The sequence below is a fragment of the Condylura cristata genome, unplaced genomic scaffold (assembly GCF_000260355.1).
Source record: "Condylura cristata isolate star-nosed mole 26May11 unplaced genomic scaffold, ConCri1.0 scaffold00030, whole genome shotgun sequence".
Taxonomy (NCBI): domain Eukaryota; kingdom Metazoa; phylum Chordata; class Mammalia; order Eulipotyphla; family Talpidae; genus Condylura; species Condylura cristata.
This window is the reverse complement of record NW_004567131.1, coordinates 10616332-10644080: the sequence shown is the minus strand read 5'-3', so window position 1 is coordinate 10644080 and position 27749 is coordinate 10616332. Positions and strand designations below refer to the sequence as shown.

Here is a 27749-nt window from a genome sequence, read left to right as displayed (position 1 = left end):
AAGGTAGGGTTAATAATACCCAACTGTCTACCGAAAGATCACAGAGATGTTGTGGTGACTCAATATTTATCACCCAACTTCTCTCCACAAGAAAGGTATACACAGGAAGGATGCTTGTATAGTAGCTTCTTGTCCTCACCTTTTCCGGTTCACTTTTGTTCTCCTCTGAAAAAAATTAGTTAATAGCAGGATCTGGTGCATTGTGGAAGTTTGGGGTAGACATCTGGTAACTTTTTGTCACAGTTATCACTCTCTACGTTGCTGCCAAAGTGCCTATATTTTCAGAGCAACGACTTCTCTATCCTTAGCATTCTTCCTTTTGAGCTGAAGAGGAAGAGGGAAGTTTGGATCACTGTGCATTAGTGGGTCAGAGCTAAGAAAGAAAAAGAGAGGAGCCAACATCTCACAGAAAATGAGATCCTGACTTCTTCCAAGACATAGCAATACAGTGTCCAAGCGTGGTGAATCCCAGACTTTGTTTACAGCCCACAGTTGCAGATTCACTTGCCCTATGGGTCAAGAAGAGCACGTAGGCACTTTAAAAATCACAGAACTCACGTGTGTCCTCTCCCCAGCATGAGCTGCAGGTGGATCACTACACCGGAACACTTTGAGCTGGCCTGCCTTTGTTGTGGGCATTCTGGAAGAGACCTTCCAAAGGAGCTCGACTTTGCGGCCATGAAAAGCAGCTGTGTTGGACCTGGGTCACGAAGCCACCATCCCCTGGCTACTGTTCCCGGCTGGTCCCTCAGCCTGGAGCTATCACTTCACTGCCTGAGACCTATAGCAAATTTACTGGAGCCAACAGGGCTCGCCAGGCAGGGCAGGACCCCGCCCCTCGCAGGGCAGGACTCCGCCCTTCGCAGGGCAGAACTCCGCCCCTCGCAGGGCTGGACTCCGCCCCTCGCCAGCACCGGCGGGTGCGAACCCCCACGGCCCGCCCCTCGCGGGCACAGGCCCCGCCTCTCCCCCGCCGAGGCCCTCTCCTCGCGGCGCACGCCCGCGTGTCCTCGCCTAGTGCCCGCCCCCGAGGACCTAGAGCCCCGCCCTCCCGGTGCCAATGCGTCCCGCTCCCGAGACAAGAACCCTCCCCTTTCCTCGCCGACCTATTGTAGAGGGCGTCGTCCGTTGCGTTGACCAGTGGGATCTCGCCGTTGTGTCCCGCCCCGCGCCGTGCGTCTGGTTAAGTAGGGTCGCGGCGCAGACCCCGTGCTAATTTCACGCCATGTGGCGCTGCGGAGGTCACGCGCGGGGTGCCCTGAGGAGGCTGAACGGCTGGTGAGGCGCTGGGGCTGGGAAGGACGGACTGCGAGGGTTCTGAGACGCAGCCGGGTGCGGGGCAAGAGCTTGGCGGTGGGGAGGTTGTGGGAGGCTTCAGCTCGCGGTGTCCAGCTCGAGGGTCCAGCACCGCAGCCCCCCCTAACCCGAAACTCTCATCTATACTTCCATATCCCGAAACCTGTTTTCTGGGGTTCCCGTTTCCTGACGTCTTGCCTGGGGTCACCCACATCCCAAACACCTTCTTCTGGAAGCTTCTGCATGTAGAAACTCCTCTTCAGGACTTTCTATACCATAATCTCTTTAGCACTTACTTCCATACCCATAGACTCCTTTTTGGGCACCCACACCCAAAGACCTCCAGTCCAGAATCGCCTCTTGTGTCCATACTCCAACTCCTCGTCTGAAGTTTCCCTTATCCTGAAACCCTTTCTTCTGGGGGGCTTGGGACTCCTGCACCCAGGGACGCCATCCTCTGAGGGCTCACATATCTTGAGATTCCTCATTTGGTCATAAGGTACTCGACCCCATTCCTCTTGACTCCCAGTGTACCTTGTTATCCCTCTTCTCTGCTTCTGGATCCTTCATTCGGTTTTCCGGTACCCCAGGAACCCGGAGTCCAACCCAAAGACCCTAGCTCCCAGCGTTCATTTCTGGTCCCCGAATTTCAGAGCATCCCCTCCCCCAAGAGAGTTCCTGTCCTAGTCCTTAGAGTTAAGGTGATGCAGCCATAAAAACATGGAATAACCTAAGGAGCTCTGTTGACCTGACCTCTTTTCCCTGAGGGGCCTGAGGCATCCCAGAGTGGGTGGCCCTGAGTGCAGGTTGTCAGGACTTTGAAGTGCAGGTGGTCATTGAAGTGGATTTTAATAGGTGTAATAAAGGAAGCAGCAGTTTGTTCTGATTAGTGCCTTTGCTCCCATATCCTTTTGTTGTGGGTAGAAAGTCCTTAGGAGACCTGAGGCTTCCATAGGGGGTACTTGCCTTTAAGTTGTTCTGTTCTTAATAAAACTGTAGCCTCCAGAAATTAAATTATTTTTAAAGTGACTAGATATATAGAAAAACAGTGTGTTTAGTATGGGACCTTGAATGACCATTACACCCTTTGAGTCTGTTAAACTAACATTTTACTTGTTAAAAGAAGTTGTTCAGTTTCATGCTAATTCATAAAACCTTGTTTAATTTCTGATGCAGTTGAGTTCTTCACCCTGGTGAGGAAATATGGGGTGTCAGTTGTTGGAGGTACCCCTATGATATGTTTGCCGGCAGGAGCATTGTTCCCATATTTAAGTAGTTACTAGAAAGTATATTAGGGATCACCCCTTGCTACCAGCCTTTCATATACTTTCAGTATAAGTTTTTTCTATTTTGTGATTATATGGTAAAAAAACTTTAACTACTTTAACCCATAGTTCTAGCATTTTCTAAGCTGAGGAGGAAAACAGTTTTATAGAATATCTCCATAGTATTGACAGAGTCTTTTTCTGTACATCTCTTTAAAAGAGATATTTGTGAGGGATATTCATGGGGCTGAATATTTGTGAGGGATGTTAATGTGGAAAATACTGTACAATAAAGTTAAGAGAACAGTAATTTTAAAATACGTTGTGTGATCACTACACAGCTTAAGGATGCTTTAGCCAATCTTAACTCACTCACCCTTCCCTCTCAGATGTAATCACTGTCTTGATTAACAGAAATAATTGTTTTTCTGTTTTTACCACCTATCTACATTCCTAGGATAGATGGAGTGTTAGTTGTATGAATAACACCTTTCTAAAATACTGGCTGTATCCTTTATATTTTTGTTGTTACTCTTCAGCATTATGTGACCCACATCTTAACAGCTAAGATTTTTTTTTTTTGATTGAATGACTACCTGAGTTGGTATAGTGTCAGGCTTTTATGAATAGTGATAACATGTATACACAGGTGAATGAATTACTATACTAAGTAATGTCAGATGTGACCCAAAGTTGTCCAGATTTGTATTCCTATTAGTAATGGTTGGGAGTTTTGGTGATAACAGACTTCTTAATTTTCACCAGCTTGGTAGCTGTGCGTGCAACAGGTCTTTACTGTAACTTGAGTTTATTGTAAACTGAGGGAAGAAGCCATTAGGACTTGACACTTTTATACAATTAAGGGAAATTGACGTAAGTGTGCTATACTTACTTATAAACTGGTAAGTAGATGCTTTTCATATTTATTAGTTTATATTATGGAGCCTTACCTGTGTTGAGATTTAAAAAGCATTAAAAGTGAATGTACTGGAGGTCAGTATCTGAAATGGAAGATAGGATTCAGTTATTTTCTTTGAATTAAGTATCTTCATTACATAGCAATGTTTTCACATTGCAATATAACACCATTATCGCGGTATTATTATGTAGTAATCATTTTGATTACTGCCCACTAACAGCAGTACCATCCTCAAATCCTGGAGGTGGGGGAGCAGCAACACGGCCTGTGGGAAGGCACTGAAATACGAAGTCGGAGAAAAGATCCATGGATTCACTGTGAGCCAGGTACGCGGGATGACCCTCACGTGTTCTGTCTCAGTCCACTTCTGCAGGAGTATAGTGCCCTCCAGTGCAGACCCAGTTTCCATCTCAGGGAATGGCTTCTCCTGTTTCCAGTAGATGTTCAACTGAAAGGAACTTGCAAATGAAGAAATTTCCTCTTGCCTTCCCCGAACCATTGAAACTTGGCATTTTTTTCTGATTTTTAGAAAGACTGGTTCTGCAGTTAGACTTACCACCTTTCAGTCACTACTAAGGTGAATGCGCCAAATGGCCCTCACTGTTCGGGTCAGCTTGTCCTATCCAGTGATCTGTTACAAGCTTGGGCAAATTCTATGTTGGAGCCACTTGCTTTTCAGAATTACAGATGTGAGCTTGTGGACCTATATACTTAACCTATATGTTAAAATGGATTTCACTTGATTTTTGTTTAAACTTTCACATTTTTCCATACTGTAATAGAATATTGTGTACTTCATTTAATTGCCTAGTTGTTGGCTTTACTCTGTTGGTATCAAGCTCTAACAAATACATAGGCAGATGGCTCTCAGTCTAGAAGGACACACATGAAGCTGCAATACAAGGAGCAGTGTGAGGAGCAGTGAGGTAGACGTGCAGAGAGCAGAGCGCCGGTGCTGCTGGGTTGGGGAGGGCTTAGCCTCTGGGAAGGGACCTTTCAGTTCAGACAACTCCATCTATTTGTTAGCAGGACAGGAACAGGGCCAGTGACAGTGTTCAATGTAAAGCCTAGGTAGGTGAGTCACTTAGTTTGACTGTAGCCTAGATTCCCGACAGTGTATCAGCATTTGTAAAGTCCTGAACAGCTATGTACAGCAGTTTGAACTTGTAACTTTAATGCATTGTTAAAGAGGATGTTGTGCAGAACAGTCAATTTGTTATTTCTCAAGTTTTGTACATTTATGAGAACCACATCCTTGTTTGAGAACTAGTTACTATAAAATGTCTTATGAGACAATGTATCTACTTATTGTAACTAATCCCTCCTAACTTCCAAAGTGCAGTCAGCTCTGAAATGCAGGCCTTAGCCTTCCCTTTAAGCAGGTCCTTTGTGTAGTAAGGCTCCCAGTGCAGGCTAGTTCTAACCTAGGCCTTGCTAGTAACTGGCTGGGGTTAATAAACTGTGTGGTGTAGAAATGACCCAGTTTCGGGATTGAAGAGAGGGGCCTTGACATAGTCAGGTGATAAGACAGGCTTTTCAGTATCAAGGACAGTGGAACTCAAGCAAGACAATATCTCAAAGCTGATGGATGATTTAGACCCTCCATGCCTTGCTGTAGGAACTAGTTACTGCTGATAGCCCTAGCTCATCACTGAACTCTCCTCATAAATGAAATGAAGCCAATCTTACTTCCGTGAGCCTCCTTCCTCTGCCCTAGGCTAACATCCATTTGTTTATTGACCTCCAGCAGTGTCATTCCAAGCATTCAGTGGGAGGATGGGTGCATGAGTGAGACAGCAGACATCACAGTGATGTTGATGTGCCTTGGGGGCAGCCAGTATGATGGGCGCCAGGGCCTGGGTGGTGGCTCTGATGTTGGAGAGCAGGCTCATCTCTCCAAGCCCCTGTGTTTCCATGTATTATGAGAAGGCGGCCAAGCCGGCCCCTGTGTATGATGTACGTGCCCTGAATGCCTGTCCACGTCAGCAGCTCACATTTTTCTTGTTAATCTAGGTAACATCTATCCCTGAACTGTTCTTAACAGCTGTGAAGCTCGACCATGACAACACGGGGGCCAGATACTTACACCTGGCCAGAGAGGATTCAAACAACTTATTCAGGTATGTTTCCATACAGAGAATATCTACCACATACTAAGGAGTTTAAATTAAAAAGTTTAATAGCTCATGTGTATGTTTATGAACAGCATCCTACTAATACAAAGTGAATGATTAAGTGGATTTATTTCCTCAATGATGTAGTCTGAATCAGTGACTACACATTGTAGTCAGACAGCATTTGGAGACTGACAGTGATTAATCTGAGGTTGATGTTAAGAATACATTATGCTGTGTTCTATACTGGCCAGAATCCCTTTCCCATCAGTTTCTCTGTTCTTGCTCAGCGTGCAATTCCGCACCACACCCATGGACAGCACTGGCGTACCGCATGTACTGGAGCACACGGTCCTGTGCGGCTCTCAGAAATACCCATGTAGAGATCCTTTCTTCAAAATGTTAAATAGGTCCTTGTCCACGTTCATGAATGCCTTCACAGGTAAGGCCAGCATCCAGAACCCATACTGCTGTGGGTGTGTAAGACATACCTACCTGAATTTACCTAGTTTCTAAGATCAAAGTGGGTAGTTGACAGCCCACAGATCAAAGTTACCATTCTCCACTCTGCTTGAAAGATGTTGGAAAGAATTAAATTTTTATGTCATAGTCAGATTATTAAAACTAGAGTGTTAGGAAAAGACATCTGAGTTTTTTCCTGGAGAAAGTCAAACAGTTTTGGGGCTTTTGCTTTACATTTGGCCTTTAATGTTAATGAGGGTGGCATTGGAATTTTAATTTTAGAAAATAGGATAGTGAAGAGGCTGAGGGTGTGTGCAGAGTGTTGTAGAGGGTGGTTAAAGGACGCTCTGGCCATCTGGTCATCTCTTCAGTGTGTAAGGTCACTGAAAAGTGCTGCCATCCCCTACACAGAGCTGAACATGGCAGTAGAGGCAGGTGTGGCCAAGAGAGGGAGTGCTCCTGTGTGGGAGAGCAGAGGCTTGAAGTGAATCATTCCTGTGGAAATCTGTTCTGTTTTAAAATCTTTTTCATTTGTACCCAGCTAGTGATTATACCCTGTACCCATTTTCCACACAAAATCCCAAGGACTTCCAGAACCTGCTCTCTGTGTACTTGGATGCAACCTTTTTTCCTTGCTTGCGGGAACTCGACTTCTGGTATGTAATCACTGGTTGCTTTTAGACTTCCGTATTAGCGTCACTATCATCAAGTAAATATTTATTGTTACGTAGGCAGGAAGGATGGCGTCTAGAGCATGAGAACCCCAGTGACCCCCAAACGCCCTTGATCTTCAAAGGTGTCGTCTTTAATGAAATGAAGGGAGCATTTGTGAGTATTTTCCTTTCATATTGTGTTGAATTATCTTATAGAATACTGAAGTATGTAGGTTTGGAAGAGAGTTGATATTTTACTGTGTACTTAGTATTCTTATTGTATAGAACTTCTTGAATTATTTGACGGAAAGTCCTGTGAGTAGAAACTAGTATAACAGAAGGGCTAGCTCCCATCTTTCTGGGCTCTAATCTTCTGGACTAACAGCTCTGAAACTTTAATTTGAGGACTCTGGTGCATGATCTGTAGGAGGTATGCAAACAAGATCATCTAACAGTGCTAACATGTCTTTTCCACTCCATTCTTGCCCAAGTTGTTAGTGGAGATTCCCCAAGACTGTATTAGGTGATGTGTGATAATGCAATTTAATGGACTAGAGAAGCAGATATGAGAATCCAACTCCTACTGGCCATACACTAAAGAGATTTTGTAAGATATGCAGATGGTCCATTTTCTAAATAATTTTTATTTTATTATAAAAAGTACTTTTCAGAATACATTTGTGTTAGCGTGTAATGAGGGATTAAGAAGTAACTTTTTAATTAATATCTTGGTTTTAACTTCAAAAACAAAAATTACACATACAGAACCACCCCTGCATAATCAAGAAATCCACATCATTGTGGAGGGGTGGGGGGACTCATTAAATGCTAAGAGTTGAAAGTCTTGAGACCAAACTGTTGAGATCTCCCTATCTAAGTTCTAACAATTGCCCTACCAGTCCCTCTTGACCTTGGAGACCTGTCAGATGTGTGTAGGACTGTCTGAGTGCACAGAGCTGTTCCGCTCCCTTGCCTGCTACTTCCTACAGCTGGAGCTTTCTCTTATCCTCTTATATTCAATCACTTCGTATAAGCACTTTCTGGAAGTGTGATTAGGGGGACATTTTCTCCTCTGGAAACCCAAGAACCCCCTTTCACACATAGAAGGACTGCTGGCATGTCCCTCCTTGTTCCCAGTCCCTCCCTCAGCTATGCACTTATTGATTACCCAGTGCAGACAGTCAAATGGATTTTCCTTTTTCCATGGGAGCCAGTCCCTGCATCCTGAGAATAGGCTGAGTGAATCAAGCTCTCTGTAGCAGCGTATGTGTGGTCTCTTACATACCCTTAGAATCGTTACACTTGCAAGATGCTGCAGGTATATGCTCCTAGGATGTGATTGATTTGCCATAATATAATGGGATAGTGCAGGTATGTTATTTCACATCTATATTTTGTTTGTTTTTTTAATCTGAAGACAGATAATGAGAGGATATTCTCACAACACCTTCAAAACCGACTTCTTCCTGACCACACGTACTCAGTGATCTCTGGGGGTGATCCTCTGTGCATCCCCGACCTCACGTGGGAGCAACTTAAACAGTTTCATGCTACGCATTATCACCCTAGTAACGCCAGGTAGCATTCCCTTTCTAAAGGTAAAATGGTGGGATGTTGAGAGCTGACTTGCTTGCATTTTCTTACAGTGAATGTCATGCTTCTTCACATTTGGCTGAGAAATGTGTGCTTGAGATGTCGATTTAGATGAGATTCTTAGCTTAATATTAGATTGCTTCTCTGATTTTCGCAAGCTTAAATAAGTCTTAAGTCATAACTCTGTGATGGTGGTTCCTGGAAGATGGCCCAGCCAACCCCTCTCCTGCATCGGTGCTTTATGATGTGTAACCCCCCACCCCCATAGAACTGACAGCTGGCAGCTCTGAGCTACAACCCTGGTCAGAGAAGTGCTCCCAACATGGCTGTTGCAGCTGTTGGGCCTGTGTCTTACTTTTTGACAAATCACTTGTTGCAGAGAGCGCAAGGATTAGACACTAATATTTACTTTGTAGACATGACACCATAATGTAAAATAATGTTTGCAAGAATACTTAAACTATAGAAATATTAATGTTTTCATTATGAAAACTTTGAAGCACATAGAAAATTATAGAGAATAGAACAATGACCCTCCCTTATTTCATAGATAAGTTTAGCCAACGTATTTTTAAGGAAATTACAGCTATCATGATTACCCCTAATACTTAGATTATGACCCTAAAACATTAGACTATTTTCTTATATAAGAAAACAGTACTTCCCATTTAGTGACACAGAGTACTTGCCTAAAACCCCCTTCTACTCTGTTCTAAATTCACACTTCCTGTTGTCCACCAGATATTCTTTTGATCCACATGAACTTACGTTGTGTATCTCTTTGTACTTTGTCACTGTGTCTTCTTTCTTACTATCATTGACAAGTTGAACACATCACACCAAGAATTCCTCTGGATTTTTGTCACCTGTTGCCATCTGACTGCCTCTCTGTGGCACTGTGGACACATTCCCTTGTTTCCTCAGAGCTGACCAAGCTTCTCCTTCATAGCTTATACCATCTGCTGTGTCTGTCTCCCACCTGCTATCAGCAGTAGAGATGCCAAAGTCTCTTCGCTGACTCAGACACCTCTCTTCAAACCTGGTCACCCATAACCTTGACAAGTGCCCTGTGAATATTCTCATCAACCTGTTCCTGTTCTATCATTGATGGTTGATGCCAGGAGCAATTCCTTTAGTGTAGGAGCAATTCTTTTCCTAAAGAATATTTCTTTAAAATTATTATCTGTGCTTCTGTAAAGAGGTGCTCTCCTCCCATCAGTGGGGCTGTGTGTTACCCTGAAATATTGCTGATGGAAAAAAAACAGTGATTCTCCACCTTTGCTGTGGAGAAATGGTAACAGCAGCTCCCTTGGTGACAACAGAAAGAGCTTTTTCTTAAAGCCTTATTTGGCTTGTTTCACATTTTTAATACCATTGTGTCCTCAATGAAATACTGTTAATGCATATTTTGTATTTGAGATTACATAATCAGATGGAATCTTTAATTTTTTTGAGTTTTATTTTTATTTTACTCATTTATGCATACAAGAACTGGGATACAGGCCACAGGTGCAGGGGGTGAGAGGATTCATCAGACAGTGGGACGCAAAACAGGCTGACAGACTAAAATACACTGCTAAGGGAAGCAAGGGGGCAAGACAGGAGAGGTCTGCTGTGCCATATGGGTCAGCTCCCTGGCGGGAATGGAGCTCCTGCCACGAAGGCTGGCGATAGCTTGTTAGTGCTGAGATTTTAATCCTTGTGCCACCAGGGATGCTCGAGTTGCCCCAGCTATAACCCAAGGTTGTTCTCTTTTAACTACTCATGTTGACTGACAGTTTCTTTGGTCCTGCTAAGTGGTTGCTGTTCCCCACCCCATCCAGACTCACCCCGTTTCAGGTTTGCAGTATGCATGCCTCCGAGGAGATAAGTGGCTCAATGGAAAAGGGCACTTAGACCAGCATCTTGGCCAGCCTGGGGACACTCGCTCTTCCACGTTATCCTAGACCTTTCAGTGGAGATTTCTGAAGAGTCTTTAATATATATTAGTTCTCAAACTCTTAACCATAGTTAAGACAACAATAAAGAAAAAATTCACCTGTGCCATTGTAATGCCTTTTACTTGTTTGAAGGAATGTGTTATGTTAAAATGTGTAGCCTAAAATGAAACTTCATGAAATTATTTATCAGTATTAGATGCCGTAGGATATGACTATGACTGTAGCCAAGTTTTAAAATAATGTGTAGTTTATTTGGCCTTTTGATGCCTTTACTGTAGGTATGACAGATGCTAAAGAACAATTTTTACCAGATTTCATTAATTGTTTCTGTATAATTTGAGTTATGTTTGTGAAAGAAAGAATCGTAACAGTAAGTGCTTCTGTTTGCTGTTTGTAGTTAAACTAAATAGAAGACTATTTTTGTGAGTTCTCTTTGGAATGGAAGCGGACATAATCTGCTTTTCACTGTACACCTTCCCTTTCATACACAAGCCATTGGTGTTTCTAATCTTTTAAAGGAAAGTAGACTAATTAAGTCTCAAAATTTCAGGTTCTTCACTTATGGAAATTTTCCATTAGAACAGCATCTGAAACAAATTCATGAAGAAGCTTTGAGTAAATTTCAGAGAATTGAGCCCAAAACTGCAGTGCCAGCTCAGAAGCCCTGGGATAAGCCTGTGAGTGCCTGCTCAAGTTTTTACCATGTCTATGAAACACATTAAGATGAAGGCCAGAACTGTGTGTCAACAATAGGACTATTAGATGTTGTTGTGGTTTCTGCAGTGTATTAAGAACTTTTCAAGCCTAACTAAAGATTGTTTGAAGAGAGAATAAATTTTTAATGGAAAGCATTTCTTGGACCATTTTCTCAATCTAGATAACCTGTTCTAGTTTAAACCTTTTCATGCGTACTCTGTGCCAGCTTAAAAACCATCATGTTGCCTTCCAGAGGGAGTTCCAGATCACATGTGGCCCAGACTCACTGGCTGCAGATTCCACTAAACAGACAACTGTCAGTGTCAGTTTCCTCCTACCTGAGTGAGTGTCACTGAAAATTCCTATTGTTGGGAACAGCTGAAACAGGTGCTGGGCAGGAGAGAGGAGGTGACTTGCCAGTTAAGAATAAATAGATGTGTGGTTAGGACCTAGGGATCAGGGTTCTTTTAACAATAGCATGGGCTGTTTTAGGTAAAATTGCTTTGGTAGCCATCCAGAAGAGAAGTCATAGGTTTATTACACTTTAGGGTTCATTTCTATAAAGAAAAGATTGAAAGAAAACATTGTGTTAACATTTGGGGATCACAGATTCTGTGGAGCAGGGAAAACAGTGTGAATACTGGCCTCAGGATCATTAATGGCACACACAACTAAGCTAGAGGTACAGGGTCCCCTGGACGGCCTCAGGAACCCGCTGCTGCTGTGTTAGGATGAATCCTCAGCTGTCCAGCTTGCCGCATTGCGTCACGGCTTACCTATTTCTTACCTCACTGTAGTATTGATGGTGCAAATACAACTGAAATAGTAAATGTCAGAGTGTTTAAATATAGTCAAGCCATAACATTCAATGGGCAGCTATATCATCTTTATGGTCTGGCCAAAAACAAACTAGTGTATAAAAACTTTGCAAGCAAAATATTACTTTTTTTTTTTTTTTGCTAGTAGAAATATGTAAATTAAAAGATTAAATAGAAACATATAAAATGTTTTTGCTATTAGATGTGTATAAATTAAGAGATTGAAATGAAAATACTTTCTAATAAAACTTTGGCTTCTTTAGAAATAACCATGTCAATTAGTAGTGATTTTTGATGATTTTAAAAATGTGTTTAAGGATCAGTGTGCCCTCCCTTCCTACTCCCATTTTTTTTTTTTAATGTAGCATCACCGATACATTTGAAGCCTTCACATTAAATCTTTTGTCTTCGCTCTTGATTGGTGGACCCAACTCTCCCTTCTACAAAGCTTTAATTGAGTCTGGACTTGGCACAGACTTTTCTCCTGATGTTGGGTAAGTTTTATTACTGGGTCAGGTTGTCCATAACTGGAGGCAATTTTGACATTGTTAAATGTCTGCACACATTTTCAGTTGTCATACTGGGGAAGAGAGTTTCTGGTATCTGGTGGACGAGAGTCAGGGACATAGGAGACTTGACCCCTAAAGTCAGAGGATCCCTCCTCCACACTCCCCTGATCCAGCACAGACTGTGTTAGATGATGATTCCAGAATGAACTGGTTATGGCTCCTCTAGGGTAAGTTGTTCAAAAAAATTCATCTAAAACAAGATAGATTTTCAGATTTTCTAAGATCTCAGAATGGCAAAGTGCTGCCTGTTTTAAATGCCAGGTCACATGAGATAGTCTTTGAAATCTAGAATTTTATAAAAATTGGCAGTCCTCTTTTTTTAGATTCTTTTATGGTGCCTCATGTTTAAATTATATTGCTCCTAGAAATGTTAAAAGCACATGAACGTAGACATGACTGTCTGAAGCAAGTGTCAGGGGACCTGCTTGAATTGGGTTTTCATGGAGGACTTGAGAGTTTAAGCTTCTGCTCTGGTGGGCTATTTGCTCTTTAAATAGTGCACGTGATAAGCAAAAGTTGTATGGATTTGATGCATTTTCGGATTTGTATTCAGATACAATGGCCACACCAGGGAGGCCTTCTTCAGCGTGGGCCTGCAGGGAATTTCGGAGAAAGACATCGGGGCAGTTCAAGACATCATTGACCGGACAATTGATGAAGTCGCTGAGTGAGTTGCCACCCACAGAGACAAGCTCACCTTCTGGGTTCCATTGAAGGGCCCCGGTCTCCCTGTGTGATAAAAGAAACATCATCTCTTTGCATTGAGTTGTGTCAATATTATCTCTGTCGCTGTGTGTGCAAACACTGGTGTCCTTTCTTACCTCTGCAGAAAAGGCTTTGAGGATGATCGCATTGAAGCCTTACTTCATAAAATTGAAATACAGATGAAGCATCAGTCTGTCAGCTTTGGGCTCGCCCTGACCTCGGTGTGTGATTTCTCAGCCGATTCCTATGTTTCCATTTTTTTCCTTTATTTTTTAAAATCTTTGTGAACAGGAGTTTTTGACAGTTCTGTACATTGAGATTCATAGTGTATTTCATTTGAACCTTGAAAGTTACACTGTTTTGGAGCTCATAAAATTTTTATTTTATTTTTATTATATTTTACTAGCTTATTTTATGATGTTTTGATTTCTTGTTTTTATGTAAAATAGGTAAATGCAGAATATTTGAAATGGTTAGGAATTTATGATAACTGTTATGTTGGTAATTTTTCTTTTTAAAATTAATTTAACAATTGTACTTTTATGCTACAAAAAAGCAGATTTAAAGTGAATTCAGCTTTTTTTCTAAACAAAACAATGACTTATTTTTTCTTGCCAACAGTCATTGTAGTATTTTTAAATACAGAAATGCTCTTCATGTCATGTCTATGGTGTTTACCGAGTGTATGGGGGACATACTGTGATGTGGACTGTCGATCTGAAATTCCATTTCAGTACATAGCTTCCTGCTGGAATCATGATGGGGACCCTGTGGAACTCCTGAAGCTGGGAGGCCAAGTGACTCAATTCAGGAAGTGCCTTGAGGAAAACCCCAAATTTTTGCAAGAGAAAGTAAAACAGTATTTTAAGGTGAGACAACTGGAGATTTTATGTCCATGTAATTTTGAAGTTGGATTTTGTAATAGTGAATGGAACTTTGGGAACAAGAGCTATGATGAGTAAGTCAGTTTTGTTAAGATGACATAATTTCCTAATTAGAAATTTAAATGCAGATACTAACTCAAAAGATCGCATTTTCTGCATTATAATGCAAGTTAGCTTTTATTTGTGAATGTATATATTTTTTGTACATGGACATGTAAACAAACATCTGCATATATTTTGTTAATAGAAAAGGTATGTAAAATATAAGATCACACACCTGAGTTCTAATGTTCAGGTATTTTTATGAAGGATGCATGCTTGCTCATTTCCTTAGACTTCTGGGTGTTTGCCCTGGTCTTTGTTCCCTAGGGTGTGGGCATTATGTGGTAGACGCACTGTGAGAGCTGTGGTGAATCTGAAGTAAGTCTGTTCTGAGGGTAGTGGCTGTGCTGTCACAACAATCAGAATCAGGAGTTGGTTGCAGCACTCGGGGATCTCTGTAACTCGAGTCTTCATAAAGCTCTTGTGCTCTGCTTCTCTCACCTCTCTGTCATATTACAAGTAAGCATGTTAATTGTTGAAATAAGAACGGTGTATTAAATCACATGTGTTTTTATATTAGGTCAAATTAATTTATTTGGATGGAGAATTTAATTCTACCCTTGGAGAAGCTAGCATTGAATAATGAAAAGAAGATTGAATAAGATTAAGTTATTCTGTTCTGAGTTATTTTCAGTTTTAAGTCAAAGATTAATAAGATTTTGAAGTGCAGATTTTGGTATGACCGAGGTATAAAAATGTTAAATACAGTGCGTTTCTGATTGAGCAAATACAGTAATAGTTACCTTAATTATTATTACATAATCAACATAACACACTGTTTACCAACTTAGCATCTAAATGTCAGCTTGGTGGTTGTGATAGCAGAATATTGAATTATATACTTACTACGTAGCCAGTGTCATTGAGAGAATTTCAGGTACGCTGTGAAATGCCACCCGGGCATGAGTTCTGTTATGGGCACTTTAAAATGGGAAAATGGAACTGTGGCCAAGTGCACCCTGCAGAGGGGGTTCAGCATGTCAGGCTTTGATATAGTCTTGCTTTAATCGGCTTTTTGTTTTATGGTTATTGCAGAATAATCACCATAAGTTAACTTTATCAATGAAACCAGATGACAAGTACTCTGAGAAGCAAACACAACTGGAGACTGAAAAACTAAAGGAAAAAGTCAGTTCCCTTTCCCCGAAAGACAAGCAGCAGATCTATGAAAAAGGTTAGACGTTTACTTTTGTTTTTAGTAATTCCTAGTCTTCGCAACCCCAGTGACCCTTATATTGAGTTTACAATGGGAGCTAAGAATTATTTCAACCAACAAGTATTTCCTGGGTGTCTACAAAGTTCTACATTTGGTGTGATGGAGAAGATCACTCCTTGTTTTCAGAAAATTCAGACTTTACTTTCAGAAAATTCACTGAGGGTCAGTGGGAAAGGTGGAGTGATAGAAAAGAGGTAGTTTTGTAAATTATATTTATTTTATAGATGTGTAAAAATCTTCTAATTACCAGGGCTGTAATTTGCTACTGAAATGTCCTGCACGTAGTTGATTGCAAATGAACCCAGCAGACAGGCCACACTGTGAATTCGGAGAGACATTCTTTTGTGGGATAAAGGTTGTGACCACTGTCCTTGGGGTGCAGGCAGGGACAAGCACTAATCGTGCTAATCCCAGCTTTCCCATAAAATCCAGTTGTCCCACTCTTAAGTATTTGTGGAAGAAAATTAACGGTGCCTGTCTGCCCAGAACGGAAAACACCCCAATTTCTGTCATCATGGCACAGCCACCCAAGAAACACTGCTCAGGCACACAGAGGATAAGATACTGATGAACTCCATGTCGGTGAGCCACACAAGTATTGTCCAGACAAAATAAGCCAGACACAAAAAAAACTTATGGAATAAGTCAACTGATTTACTCAAAACCTTAGAAATGGCAAAAATCTAGTGTTAGGAGGCAGAGGTAGGCAGCAGTGGGCAGAACGTTCTGTGCTGGTGGAAATATTTTATATCATGATGTGGCAACTTTATGACTTCATACATTTGTCAAAACTCTGAACTGTATCTTTAAAATAGCAAATTTTTTATATTTTTTTAATATTTAAAGTCATTTTTAAGTGAATAAAAATTATGAAAACGTGTAGTACACACACATAGATGTTTATACCCCCCAATCAGAAAAAAATAAGTACTGGGAATGGGATTATGTGAGGAATCATCAGGTGTCTCAGGACGTAGGGTTGCCTTTATGCTTTATGCAAGAAGCAGGCAACTGCATTTAATCATGCTAAGTTTGAGATGATATAATCTAAAAAAGGCCAGATTAACATTTTAACCTGTAGCCTATTATTCATGCTTTCTGAATTCTTGTTTACGCAGTACATTTATGCAGTACAGTTACTTAAATTCTGTGATGGATTCGACATGCTAATCGTGATGAGTAATGTCACAGACTTCAGTAAGTGTCCTTGGACTGGTTCCATCTTGCATTTCAGTCAGGGTCATCTGCAGTCCACAAGGTCATTGCACACACAAGCAACAGAATGTAGTTCTGAGTTACCACTTTCCCAGCCTGGCTGTGGGGGGAGTGGCTTTTTTTTTTTTTTTTTTAAGGAACCAGTTGACGTCTACATGGGGATAAGCAAGACATAAAAAGTGTGTTTTTATCTTAGAGTCATTGACAAGTCCTATGGCAGGACTCAGGGCTTGTGCATTGGGTGCCCCTCTCAGACTGTAAGTCTGGAGTCTAAACTTCAGTGCGAGCATTCTGAGTCTAGCTCCAGAAGAGGAAGGTGTCTGATTTATTAAAATTCAATAATCCCCCAATTGGGGGGTGTCTGTATGCAGTGTATTAAATTCAGTAAAAGTTTGTGATGTGGTTGAAGGAGGAGAAAATTCTGGAAGTTTCTGTGCTGACCACTGCATGCTCTGAGAACTACAGTGGTGTTAGGCAGGTACACAGTGATAAAAGATGGCAGCCTGTGAACTGCTCTAAGACTGAAGGGTCAAGAGGTAGGAGTGGGAAGCTATCTGAAAGGCTGGGGGGCTGAGTGACTGAGGAGGTCATCACCCTGGGACTGGACCAGGTCATTGAAAGTCTTGAGGGTGGGAGCTTCTCATCACAGTATCCCTTGGGGTCACCAAATTGCTAGCAGGAGAGGCCAGGTCAACTTATCTTGACTTGGGGCTCAGGTAGAAGAAATGCCTATGAAAGTGTGTATAGGGGCCAGCTAAAAGGTTGCTGGCTCTCAGGGAACTTGAAGGGGGCCAGAGGGTGAAGGTCAATGAGTCACTCTACTTGTGTGGGTTTGCTTATCAGCTGTTAAGAGGGTGTATCCGCATGAGTTGGAGTAATCCCTGTGGGTCCTGTAAGTGAAATGACATGTTTGCAGAATCATATGCTGATATTTTATATGAATCACTCTCATGGGCACACTCAGCCTCTGACACTGGAAAGGGAGAGTTCTCTGATCAGGTCAACTCATGAGCAGGCCAAGAACATGTCGTTTGAAGCATTGCTATACTTTGTGAAATGTATGTGATTGTACCACCAAATATTTTGCTGAGATAAGGAAAATTAAATATTAATAAATAGGCACAAAAGTCATTAAATTTTAGTTCAGATAGACATGGTTTGAACCTTTTAAAGCTGATTTAATCTGTCTACTATAAAATTTGGGGAGGTGGGTGGAGAGGAAACTGAGCAAACCTTTTCCCTCCAGTACAGATGCTTTTGAGGAAGCTACGATGAGAGTGAGAAAGGCCAGCCCACTGAGCTGCAATCTAGCTGAGTCGGCCATAGCGGGTGCCTGTGATGCCAGTGGGGTCCCAGTGTGGTGTGGGGTGACCAGTCTTGGTGTAAGGTCTCACAAATGGAGATGGCAAATTGCATAGAAAGAACCTTTTATTATTATCCTGAGTAGTCATTCATCCTCTTTCCCCCTTTTTTTAGGTTTAAAATTACAGACTGAGCAGAGTAAACCTCAAGATGCCTCTTGTCTGCCAGCGTTGAAGGTATCAGACATCTCGCCCACCCTCACGTTCACAGACTTGCAGGTGTCCTTGGCAGGTCAGTGCTGTGTGCGCCGATGGTTTGTGGCTGCTCAGGCTCGTCACTGCATGTTTTTGTGCCCACGGAAGTAGAGTCATGCATCCTCAAAGCTTTGGAGCGCCCCTATTATTGATATTGTACTTTGCTATTCAGAATTCTTGTAGATATTTATTAACGTTGAATAATGATAGACTTGAGCTAGTAGTGTCTGTTTTCTCCCAGTGGGGTTAACGGGCACAGTGGTTTATTGCTTCTAGAAGCTTGTGGCTGTTTTAAGTGCAGTTCTTCATAGACCCAGCTATCCTCTGAGCCCATGGTCCAGGTTTGCTCTTTTGCTCAGCCTTACACTAGGAAGGTGGCAGGGCTGTGCTTCAAGTGATTGAAGGTGCCCACTTTCACTCTGGCTTCTGGTTGGAAGCTGTCAACTTAGAAATCCCCAGACTGAAAGATCATCAAGAAAGTGCTTATCACTAGGAATCATGTTTCAGACTCACAACAAGGATCAGCCACCCCGGACTGTGAGTCCATCAGGCATAGTGCAGAGGAAACTTTAACAAATCCAGCAGGGGAGTAGACTGGCTAAACTTCGGTCATCTGAAACTTAAACTGCCAGGAATTTTCAGGCAGAAAGCTGGAGTGTGGGATTTGCTTTATCAATCAGGAAAACGGCCTTCCTGTTTCTTTCCAGCTCTTCTATAAGGAGGCAATAAGGAGGCAATGAGATGTTGCTGTTCTTTAGTAGTCCCCGGTGCGGAAGTGGCAAATGGGTGTTGTTTTATAGTTACCAACAAGAGACAAGTCAGTTACTTACCTTTTACCGGAAGTCTTTTCATGCAACTAGGAATAAGGTGACTCCAATTAGGTTCTGCAGAGCAAATGAGATACACGCTCTGGAATGGAATTACCTGTCTGGTGCTGACAGTTAGTTGGTTTCCTCGTGGGCCTCAACTTAACTCGGCTGGGCCGTCCTGGGGGACTGTGCACTAGAGGCTTGCTCGTGAGCGTTGTTTTGATTTCTGTGCTACCTCTCTAGCCTACCTTGCATTTTTAACAGTGTTTATCCTGTTTGTCACATGATTTTTATATATTGATGTAAGCACATGTAAACAAATTTTTTTCCTTCTGGAAAGCATAGTTAATGTCCTGTCCTTTTGATCCCCCTTGGCTGTGGTTTGTCGGTGAAGCCCATTGCATGTTGATTAAAAGCATCAATCAGGAGTCACTACAGGAGAGCGGCACATAGGCCTGAGTTAGTGAAATAAGTCAGCCATCAGCTTTTAGGGATTTGGGCTAGAGATGCCAAATGAAAAACAGGGCATGTTGGGAAGGTGCCGTGATCTGGGACTATGGTGAGCCGTGGGCCTCTAGGAGTGCTGGAACAGTTTGAGGGTGAGTGGCTCTGGGTTAATGAAAGTGGGTCAGATGTAGCATGGCTACCTGTAAGGATCTGATCTGCTAAAAGTGAAGGCTATGTGGTTCTGAATCCTGAACATTATTATATATTTTGTTCTAAATCTTAAAAAAACAAGGGTTACTTTCTTGTTAAATCGTTTGGGTTTTTACCATGATGAAAGTGGAGCGGGGAAATTTGTGTAAATTAGAGCAAACGGGAAGTATTTGTTAAAACATGCTTTCAGTCTCTACCCTTATGAAGTATTGGCATTAGTTTTCAGTATTAAGAGGATTAAATGAGTAAAATTTTCTGATAATGAAAATAACTTAATGCCCTTTATTTCTCCAGCTGGAGACACCCCCGTGCAGTACTGTGCCCAGCCCACCAACGGCATGGTGTACTTCCGTGCCTTCTCCAGCCTCAACTCCCTCCCTGAGGAGCTCAGGCCCTACGTGCCTCTCTTCTGTAGCGTCCTCACCAAGTAAGTCCCGTGCGAGGCCGACACCCAAGTGCATAGACCACCTTGTGCTTCCATTCTTTGGGGTTTTGGGGCATGTGGTTTTTTGTGCTTTAACACACCAGTAATCACTTTGCAGTGATTGATTCGTTCAAAACATGTACTGTTGTTACAGTAGACAAGTTACTTATGCAGTATGTTTATAGTTTTTCTTAAAATCGGTTTTCTTACTAAAATGTTTTTATGAATCCAGAGTTGAAAACAATTGTAATGGATACATGATTTTCAACAATTAAGTTCTTCATAAGATTGAAAAGAATTTTTTTAATCAGAAAATGTAAGTGATGAAATAAATATGGCCTGGAGGCCTGGAGCTATCTGGAGGATGTGCCATGAACCCCCTCTTCTGAGCTAATTTTGTGATTGTTGCCCCTCAGTAAGCAGAGATCATGGTACACACTGCTGCCTGTCCCTGCTTCTCTGGCCAACATGGCCGACTCAGGTTGGTAGAGCTTAGGCTGTCCCCCACTGAATTTCAGAGAGTGGGGGGGTAGGTCCCCTGAGCAACAGGGAGGACTGCCTAGCTGCCAGAGTGGGCACAGACTCAGTGTGGAAGGATCTGGTGGGTGTGAGACCCCTCCTGCCCTGGCTGAGACTCTGATCATAGGAAAATATTTTTGACCTTGTGGAAGGTCCTGTCCTGGCCTTTCTTTTATATTCTGCTTCCACTGCTCGGCCTTCTGTGGCTCCGATGGCTTTAGAAGAAACCTCAAAGTTGGTGCCCTGGCTTAAATTTCCTGGAAGAACAGCAGTTAGTAATTTTTCCAAAATTATCCATACTAAGGAGACCTGCTTCTTAAAAAAAAAAAAAACTAAAACTTTAGCAGATGAAATATGTGTCAGAATATTGTAGAAGAAAAAGAAAATGATAGGGAACTAAAACATTTCTGGGTGTCTGGTGGATGAGATTCTGCTGGGTTAGCTTCCACCTGGCAGAGAAGGGGACCACGTGAGAAGGACACAGACACACATCCTGCTGTGTGACGAAGCACAAGAGTCATGAGGGCGGTGGCTCTGGGCTTGTTCTGGATGCCGCTGCCCAGTGGCATTGGTCCGACAGGGATCTTTCCATCCACAGGCTGGGCTGCGGCATTCTCAACTATAGGGAACAAGCGCAGCAGATCGAGCTGAAGACGGGAGGCATGACGGTCTCCCCCCTGGTGCTCCCAGATGACTCACACCTGGACTCCTATGAGCAGGTAGCCTCTATTTGCACATCGAAGCTGTGCCCCACAGTATGTTTCACCTGTGTTTTTTTCTCAGTTTACATCAAATTAATTTTTTTTTTTCTGTTCACAATTTAGGGTGTACTTTTTTCATCTTTCTGCCTCGATAGAAACCTGCCAGACATGATGCATCTGTGGAGCGAAATATTTAACAAGTAACTATTTGCAAAGATGTCCATCCTGGGGCGTATCAGAGAGGGAGTCTGCAGTGTTCTGAAAGGCGCTGCTTTTACTCATTTGTTGGTGGTTGTTTCAACCTTATTTTACTTGTTGTTCTTTGTGCACTTGTAAATTCCTCAGGCTTCCATTATCTGAAAATTACACTTAATACATTTCCTATGACACTCAAGGGAGAGTGGATGGGCCTGTAAGCCTTTATTTTCCTTTTGGTAGCCCATGCTTTGAAGAAGAAGAACACTTCAGAGTGTTGGTGAAGATGGCTGCTCAAGAGCTCTCCAATGGGATCCCAGACTCTGGGCATCTCTACGCATCCATCAGAGCGGGCAGAACCCTGACACCTGCTGGAGACTTAAAGGAAACCTTTGGTGGGATGGATCAGGTGATGCGCATAGGGGACCTTTGTTACTGGGTTGCCAGGTCTTCCAGGCTTAGTCTCTGGTAATAAGTTGTATGTTGAGAAAAACTACCTCTAACTGACCAAGTTTCATGGGGAGGAAGCTTGAACTCACCATTCCCTGTCCAGCCCCTCAGTCCACAAATAGCAATTTGTACCAGGGATGAACATTTCTGGACTGAAGGTGGGGGTGTGGTTCCCCTGCAGTCCACTGAAGGGTCTGCCTCAGTACATCAATTTCTCTGGCTTAGGTGAGGTTGATGAAGAGAATTGCAGAAATGACGGACATCAAACCCATCCTGAGAAAGCTCCCGCGCATCAAGAAACATTTATTAAACTGTGATAACATGAGGTAGGGTGAAGAGCAGTTGCTGCACTCCCTGGAATAGTTACTATTTCAGCACCTACTGTAATTAGTTAAAGTGGATATAGGGCATTGCATATTTTCTGTGGTACTGTACATTTACTGTTCAGTTTAAGTAACTTTCATATGATAGTATTTGTGATTCTATAGAATTTGGAACTAATTTAAAAATATTTTTTGAAAGTAGGATTTCTCTTCTAGACAGTAATTTTGAATTCCTCTTTCTGGTAATTAAGTCTGAAGGTATTGTTGGTATTATCTTTGCCCCTTCAGAAGAACAGACTTTTGAGGTGAAACACATCTTGATGGTTATTTATACCTCAACACATTTGAAATATATGAAGACTTTTTGTAACTTAAAGCACTGTAGAGAAGTCAAATGGCTTTAATATTATTTAACATTTGAAAACACTATAGAAAGTTTGCTTTTGTTATACAAAATGTAGTGTTAGTAAAACTTTCATTTTTTTTTTATGATCATTTCCTGGATATATATTTTAAAACAGATGTTCAGTGAATGCCACCCCTCAGCAACTGCCTCAGACAGAGAAAGCTGTAGAAAACTTTGTCAGAAGCATTGGTCGGAGTAAAAAGGAACGGAAGCCCGTGCGCCCACATGTGGTAGAGGTGAGGTAGTGCTGAGTGGTGGGCCCGAGCACACTTCCCAGGTCCCAGCTAGCTTATGTCAACATGTTAACCCCCTGAGCCATCCTGTGGGTGCTGATGTCCCCACTTCACAGGTGAGGGACCCACTTCACAGATGGGGGTCTGTAGCTGGCCTGGTGACCCATGTAAACAAACCAGTTGAGACCTGTGGCTAGCTGTCTCATCTGTGCTATTATCACTTGAATCTCGTGACTGTTGGGACATGCTGGTAAAAATAGAAGTATGTTGGGTAACACCCATCCTGCAGCTGCTGGAGAGACCGTCACCCATCTAGTTACATCTGGGTTGCATCAACTTGCATCAGCTAACCTGATCAGTCTGACTAACTGGAATGTGGGTTTATGCAGATCAGCAGAGAATGGGGGTCCATGTGGGTGAGCAGAGAATAGAGAAATGCTGGTTCCCAGGCTGAGGGTTGACTGGCAGTCCCTGCAGCTGCCCTGTGAAGGTGGCATGCCACTGCACCTCGCCTTCTGACTGTCCCCCTCTTGTTTAAAATGCTAACAATGTTATTTAGAAGAGCTTTGTTCTGGTAATTTTCTAGCATATATTATGTAGCTCACCATAGTTCACATACATTTTTTTTTTCCTGACTTCTCTTGGAAATGATTTTCAGAAACCTTCACCCAGTCAGTCCAGTGAAAGCACACACATCAGTGGCTCACAAATCATAAGGAAGCTGATCACGGTAAGTCAACACCCACCCAGTCTCTACAGGACTAGCCCAGCCTGACCCCTGTTGCATACCCTGAGTCTTAAGGGGGCAGCCAGTTCACAGACTGCCAGCCAGGTGCCTTTTCCACTGAATTTTGTGAGCCCATTAACATTTTTTACTGTGGACAGCTTGCATCGTGCCTGCTGGTACTGACTAGAGGTTCCAGTGAGAACCAGTGCAGCTTAGCTTCAGTCTAACAAACAAACCACTCACTGGTTCACCTTCAGCAGGGCAGTGGAATCCCTCCCTACTCTCTCAGCCACGGTGCTGATATTATTCAGCAGAGGATGGCAGTTTTAACACTTGCCCCTGGGGAGACATAAAGCTGAAGTTACGGCCTAACTACTGACATAATGCCGGCCATGGGATGAGTTGTTTTCAACCAAAAACATTTTGTAGCATTGCATCTGGGTTGGAATATTTCCCTTTAGTTTGAAAGTAGAAAGCTGTGTGGAGCAATATGTCTACCATTGTAACATTCGAGAACACAGCTGCATGAGGGACCTCCGGGAGCACCCACCCTCCACCTGGGTCGCACCCTACGCAGCCCGGCTGAGTGAAGCTCTTTACTTCTCAGGACCCAGCTTTCAAACCTTGCCAAATGAAGACGCATTTCCTGCTTCCCTTCCCAGTGAACTATGTTGGCGAATGTGTTCGGACTGCCCCTTACACAGACCCGGACCACGCCAGGTGAGTGGGGCGGCAGGGGTTTCATAGGCAGGATCAAGAGTGGCCACTTACAAGGAACCCGTGTTCTGGGAGAGGGTGGATGTTGTTGGCAGCACGTGGGAACTGGATAAACTATGGAGTCAGTGCTGGTTCAAGAAAAAGGAAGTTCCATGTTAAAAAAAAAACAAAAGGAATCATTTTTATCAGCTGTGCTGTGTCATCAGCTGTGCTGTGAATTTATTGCCAAATTTCTATAGCCAATAAATGTGTTCTGTGTGCCTTGGTCAAAAAATACAGTGACATATTTCTACTATCAGAAAAGGTTTAAAACTAGAGTTAGATTTTTCCCTTTTACGTATTCCAACAGTGTGTTCCATATGTAATACAGAACCTTCTAAGGACAAGCACGTGGCAGGTAAACTGCGGCACCTGTGCAGCCAGGGCACAACCTGGCACTCCGGCCCAGCCGCCCTCCTGGGTGCATGGTGCGAACGGCTTTTCCTCCTCACTGGCCTCAGGAATAATGAGTTCATACCTGCCCATTTAGTTACTCATTTGACCGTTTTCACCTCCCTCTGGTTATAAAAAGGGTGGTGGGAGCTGGCCCGGTGCTCAGAACAGCAAGCCCATGTCTCCACGCTCCTGATCAGGTGGAAAAACTTTCTAAAGAACCACCCTTTTTTAGGGCTTCAGCTATTAAGCACTTACAAGGTCACAGGATCGTGGGATTCATAGTAGACATTTATACACGTGGGAAGTTCTTGGATATTTTTTCTCCTGATTTTTTTTAAGTGCTTTGTGTGTTACAACAGATTTTACAGTAGTGTGAGGAGGGTCCAAGTAAAGTTCATGTCCACACTGGACCATGTGTTCTCTTGAGCTAAGTCCACCTTTCGGAAATTATGTTCACTTTTTAAACTTGACTATCATGTATATGTCGCATTAAAACTTGATTTTTACTTTTGTTTTCATGCAATTATCCATTAGGCAACTTTTAGGTTATACTGCAACTTCTCAGTCACCTGTTCATGTTTAACTTACATTTCTTTTAATTGTACATTTTAGCCTTAAGATCCTTGCACGTTTGATGACCACCAAGTTCTTGCATACGGAAATTCGAGAAAAAGGCGGTGCTTACGGTGGAGGTGCTAAACTCGGTCATAATGGAATATTCACTTTTTATTCATATAGGTAAGTTTTTCTCTGACTTGGAGACACAACATCACTGGATCATCCAGTCATTGAGGCGTCACTGTCATCACTCTGGGGTGAATGTTAGAAAAGTTGTTTCCACTTCTCAGCACTTAACCACTCCCAGCAATGCCCTTGTGGTTGTTAGGTTTTAGCAGTGGGGTAGATAAGGAAACACTTTGTCTCACGTGAACTCTGGAAGTTAGATACGACTGAACAGTTAGGATTACCCTGAGTAAAAGGGAAATACTTTCCTTTCTGGGGGTCCCCTGCCTGAAGGCTTCACACCCAAAGGAAGGGGTGATTGCCTGCTACCCTCTGACTCAGCTCTGTCTTTCTCCAGAACTGCTTTGGGTTCTGTCCTGCTTACTGTTGTTTGGAGCTGTGGTTCTGGAGCGGGATAGAAAAACCACACATGAGCCCACCCTCACTGCCCACACGCCATGCTCAGCAGTGCATGGGTGTGGGCAGAGGGCTTTGGAGTTCTGTGTAGACAATGAAGGCGCTCAGAAACTGGCCCACACAAGGTGATTATTAGACTGTTCTGGGTGATACTTAATGACACAGTATTTGATCTGCTTGGCTTTCCTGCATACATCTACTTCCTTTCAGTCAGACTTTCCTCTGTATCTATCTCACTTCTCCAAGTGAAATCAGAAAGTCGCATTTCTGGTGGCAAGATCAGGTGGATGGATCTGCGTTAGATTTATTAAACTTCCAGAGTATTGATTTGTCAGTGAGCTGTTTAAACTAAGCATTGAAATAGACCTGTGAAGGACTAGAAAATGTTGGAAGTTAAACCAGTACATGATAACTGTTTCCTTTTCCACCCACTGATGGATGAATATGTAACTCTTTGGGTCTCTTAGGGATCCACATTCAGTAGAAACACTTCAATACTTTGCAAAGGCTGTGGACTGGGCCAAGGCTGGACGATTCTCCCAGCAGGACATCGATGAAGCCAAGTTGTCAGTTTTCTCTGCTGTTGATGCTCCTGTGGCCCCTTCGGACAAAGGTACTTGCCATCGTCACCATCGCATGCTGTTGTCTGTGCCAGACAGGATGCCATGCTCTGGGTTCTGGCCATGTGGCTGCAGTAGTCCCAGCCAGAGCCTCACTTGTCCTCATCCTCACCCCCAAAGGGGAGAGGCTCCAACGGAAGCTGACGGTCATGACCTGACCTTTGGTGGACATGTCAGTAGGTGATCATGTCCAGGGTCAGCACCTGTGTTCCCTTTCAGGGCTGGACCACTTCCTGTATGGGCTTTCGGACGAGTTGAAGCAGGCACACCGGGAACAGCTCTTTGCTGTCTGCCACAAAGGTCTTCTCGACGTGAGCAACAAGTGAGTAAGGCCCTTGCTGTGTTTAGAGCCTCCTCGAACTTCTGAGGTCCCCCACGTGGGAGACAGTCCTGAGCACCTTCCTTCCTTTCAGGTACCTTGGTGTTGGGAAGAGCACACATGGACTGGCTATCCTCGGACCAGAAAATGCAAAGCTCGCCAAGGACCCCTCATGGATAATAAGATAACAAATTCCAAGGACAGTTTAATTTGTGAAGTCAGTAAAATTACTGTGTTTTAATTCCCCCCAAATCGATCATATGTATATATCACCTCACTAAAGGTATCACCCTAGCAAATCAGACCAGAATCCTGCAGTTTAAATAATCATGCATTACATGGCAGAGGTGTACAAATTATAATTTAAAAAACTTCTAATGATGTAAACACTAATTTTAACTAACCCTAGAATATTTATTTTAAAAATAAAAAGCAACTCTAACCTACCCTGCTTTTGTCATTTTAAATGATATTTTCCTAAAGTAGTTCTTGGGACCTTTAAAAATGAAATGAATAAACCAAGGTACCCCAACATCTGCTTTAGTTTCTAAAAAAAAATGAAACTGGTTATAGGAAGGACTGTCAGAAAACTAATATAAATATGCTGAACAGCCTGACAGACCAGAGCAAATTCAGTGCCTGTGAATAAACATCAGTTGAAGCTTTTCCTACCTGGTCTCTATCAAGGATATTTTTTGGGAAGGGAGGGAACATCTCAGTGCTTGCTCGAGACTTAGTTGTCATCATCTCCACAGAATGCCCGTTTTCCCCATTTCTGGTTTTTAAGCTGTTACCTTTCTCATCTCAAACCACAGGCCTGAGGGGCTCCAAGATCACCCCAACAGTGGGGCTGATAATGGAGGTGTTGGCAGCCTTGGAATCCAGTGTTTGAACTTACCTTGTTCTTAAAGCACACGTGAGTTGTGTTTCTGACTTTACACCTGGTGTCCCTTGAGAAGCAGACAGGAGAGCTGGGTTTGGGTCACCTCTCCCAGAGCAATGCAATTTCAGGGGGCCTGTGTCCTAGTCTAGAGCTGTCTCCCTACCAAATGATGTCTGCTGTGTGCAAAA

The 27749-nt window shown here is 42.8% G+C and overlaps 1 protein-coding gene across 2 annotated transcripts; it reads left to right on the top strand.

The window, feature by feature from the left end:
- The first annotated feature begins 1183 nt into the window (after positions 1-1183).
- Positions 1184-27749, top strand: PITRM1 (pitrilysin metallopeptidase 1). Of its 2 annotated transcripts, XM_004691090.2 has the most exons (27): positions 1184-1278; positions 3701-3806; positions 5494-5600; positions 5885-6036; positions 6598-6712; positions 6788-6884; positions 8127-8287; positions 10793-10919; positions 11192-11280; positions 12122-12250; positions 12879-12992; positions 13155-13251; positions 13765-13899; positions 15052-15190; positions 17924-18040; positions 19764-19896; positions 21011-21131; positions 21237-21313; positions 21552-21717; positions 21984-22084; positions 22603-22723; positions 23379-23450; positions 24055-24167; positions 25212-25337; positions 26207-26352; positions 26579-26681; positions 26773-27749. In XM_004691090.2, the coding sequence occupies exons 1-27, from the start codon at positions 1226-1228 to the stop codon at positions 26864-26866; spliced, it is 3111 nt and encodes a 1036-aa protein (XP_004691147.1). In that variant the 5' UTR covers positions 1184-1225; the 3' UTR covers positions 26867-27749. The 2 variants fall into 2 exon arrangements, with proteins under 2 accessions (XP_004691147.1, XP_012586748.1); XM_012731294.1 differs by lacking the exon at positions 1184-1278 and having other exon boundaries at positions 3738-3806; positions 5525-5600.

What these genes read in the sequence shown, in the direction of transcription:
- PITRM1 (XM_004691090.2), top strand. Translation starts at nt 1,226, where the DNA reads ATGTGGCGCTGCGGAGGTCACGCGCGGGGTGCCCTGAGGAGGCTGAAC. An exon ending in GTTCATGAATGCCTTCACAG is followed by an intron (nt 6,037 to 6,597) that starts GTAAGGCCAGCA and finishes ATTTGTACCCAG; the next exon opens with CTAGTGATTATACCCTGTAC. An exon ending in GTCAGTTTCCTCCTACCTGA is followed by an intron (nt 11,281 to 12,121) that starts GTGAGTGTCACT and finishes TTTTTAATGTAG; the next exon opens with CATCACCGATACATTTGAAG.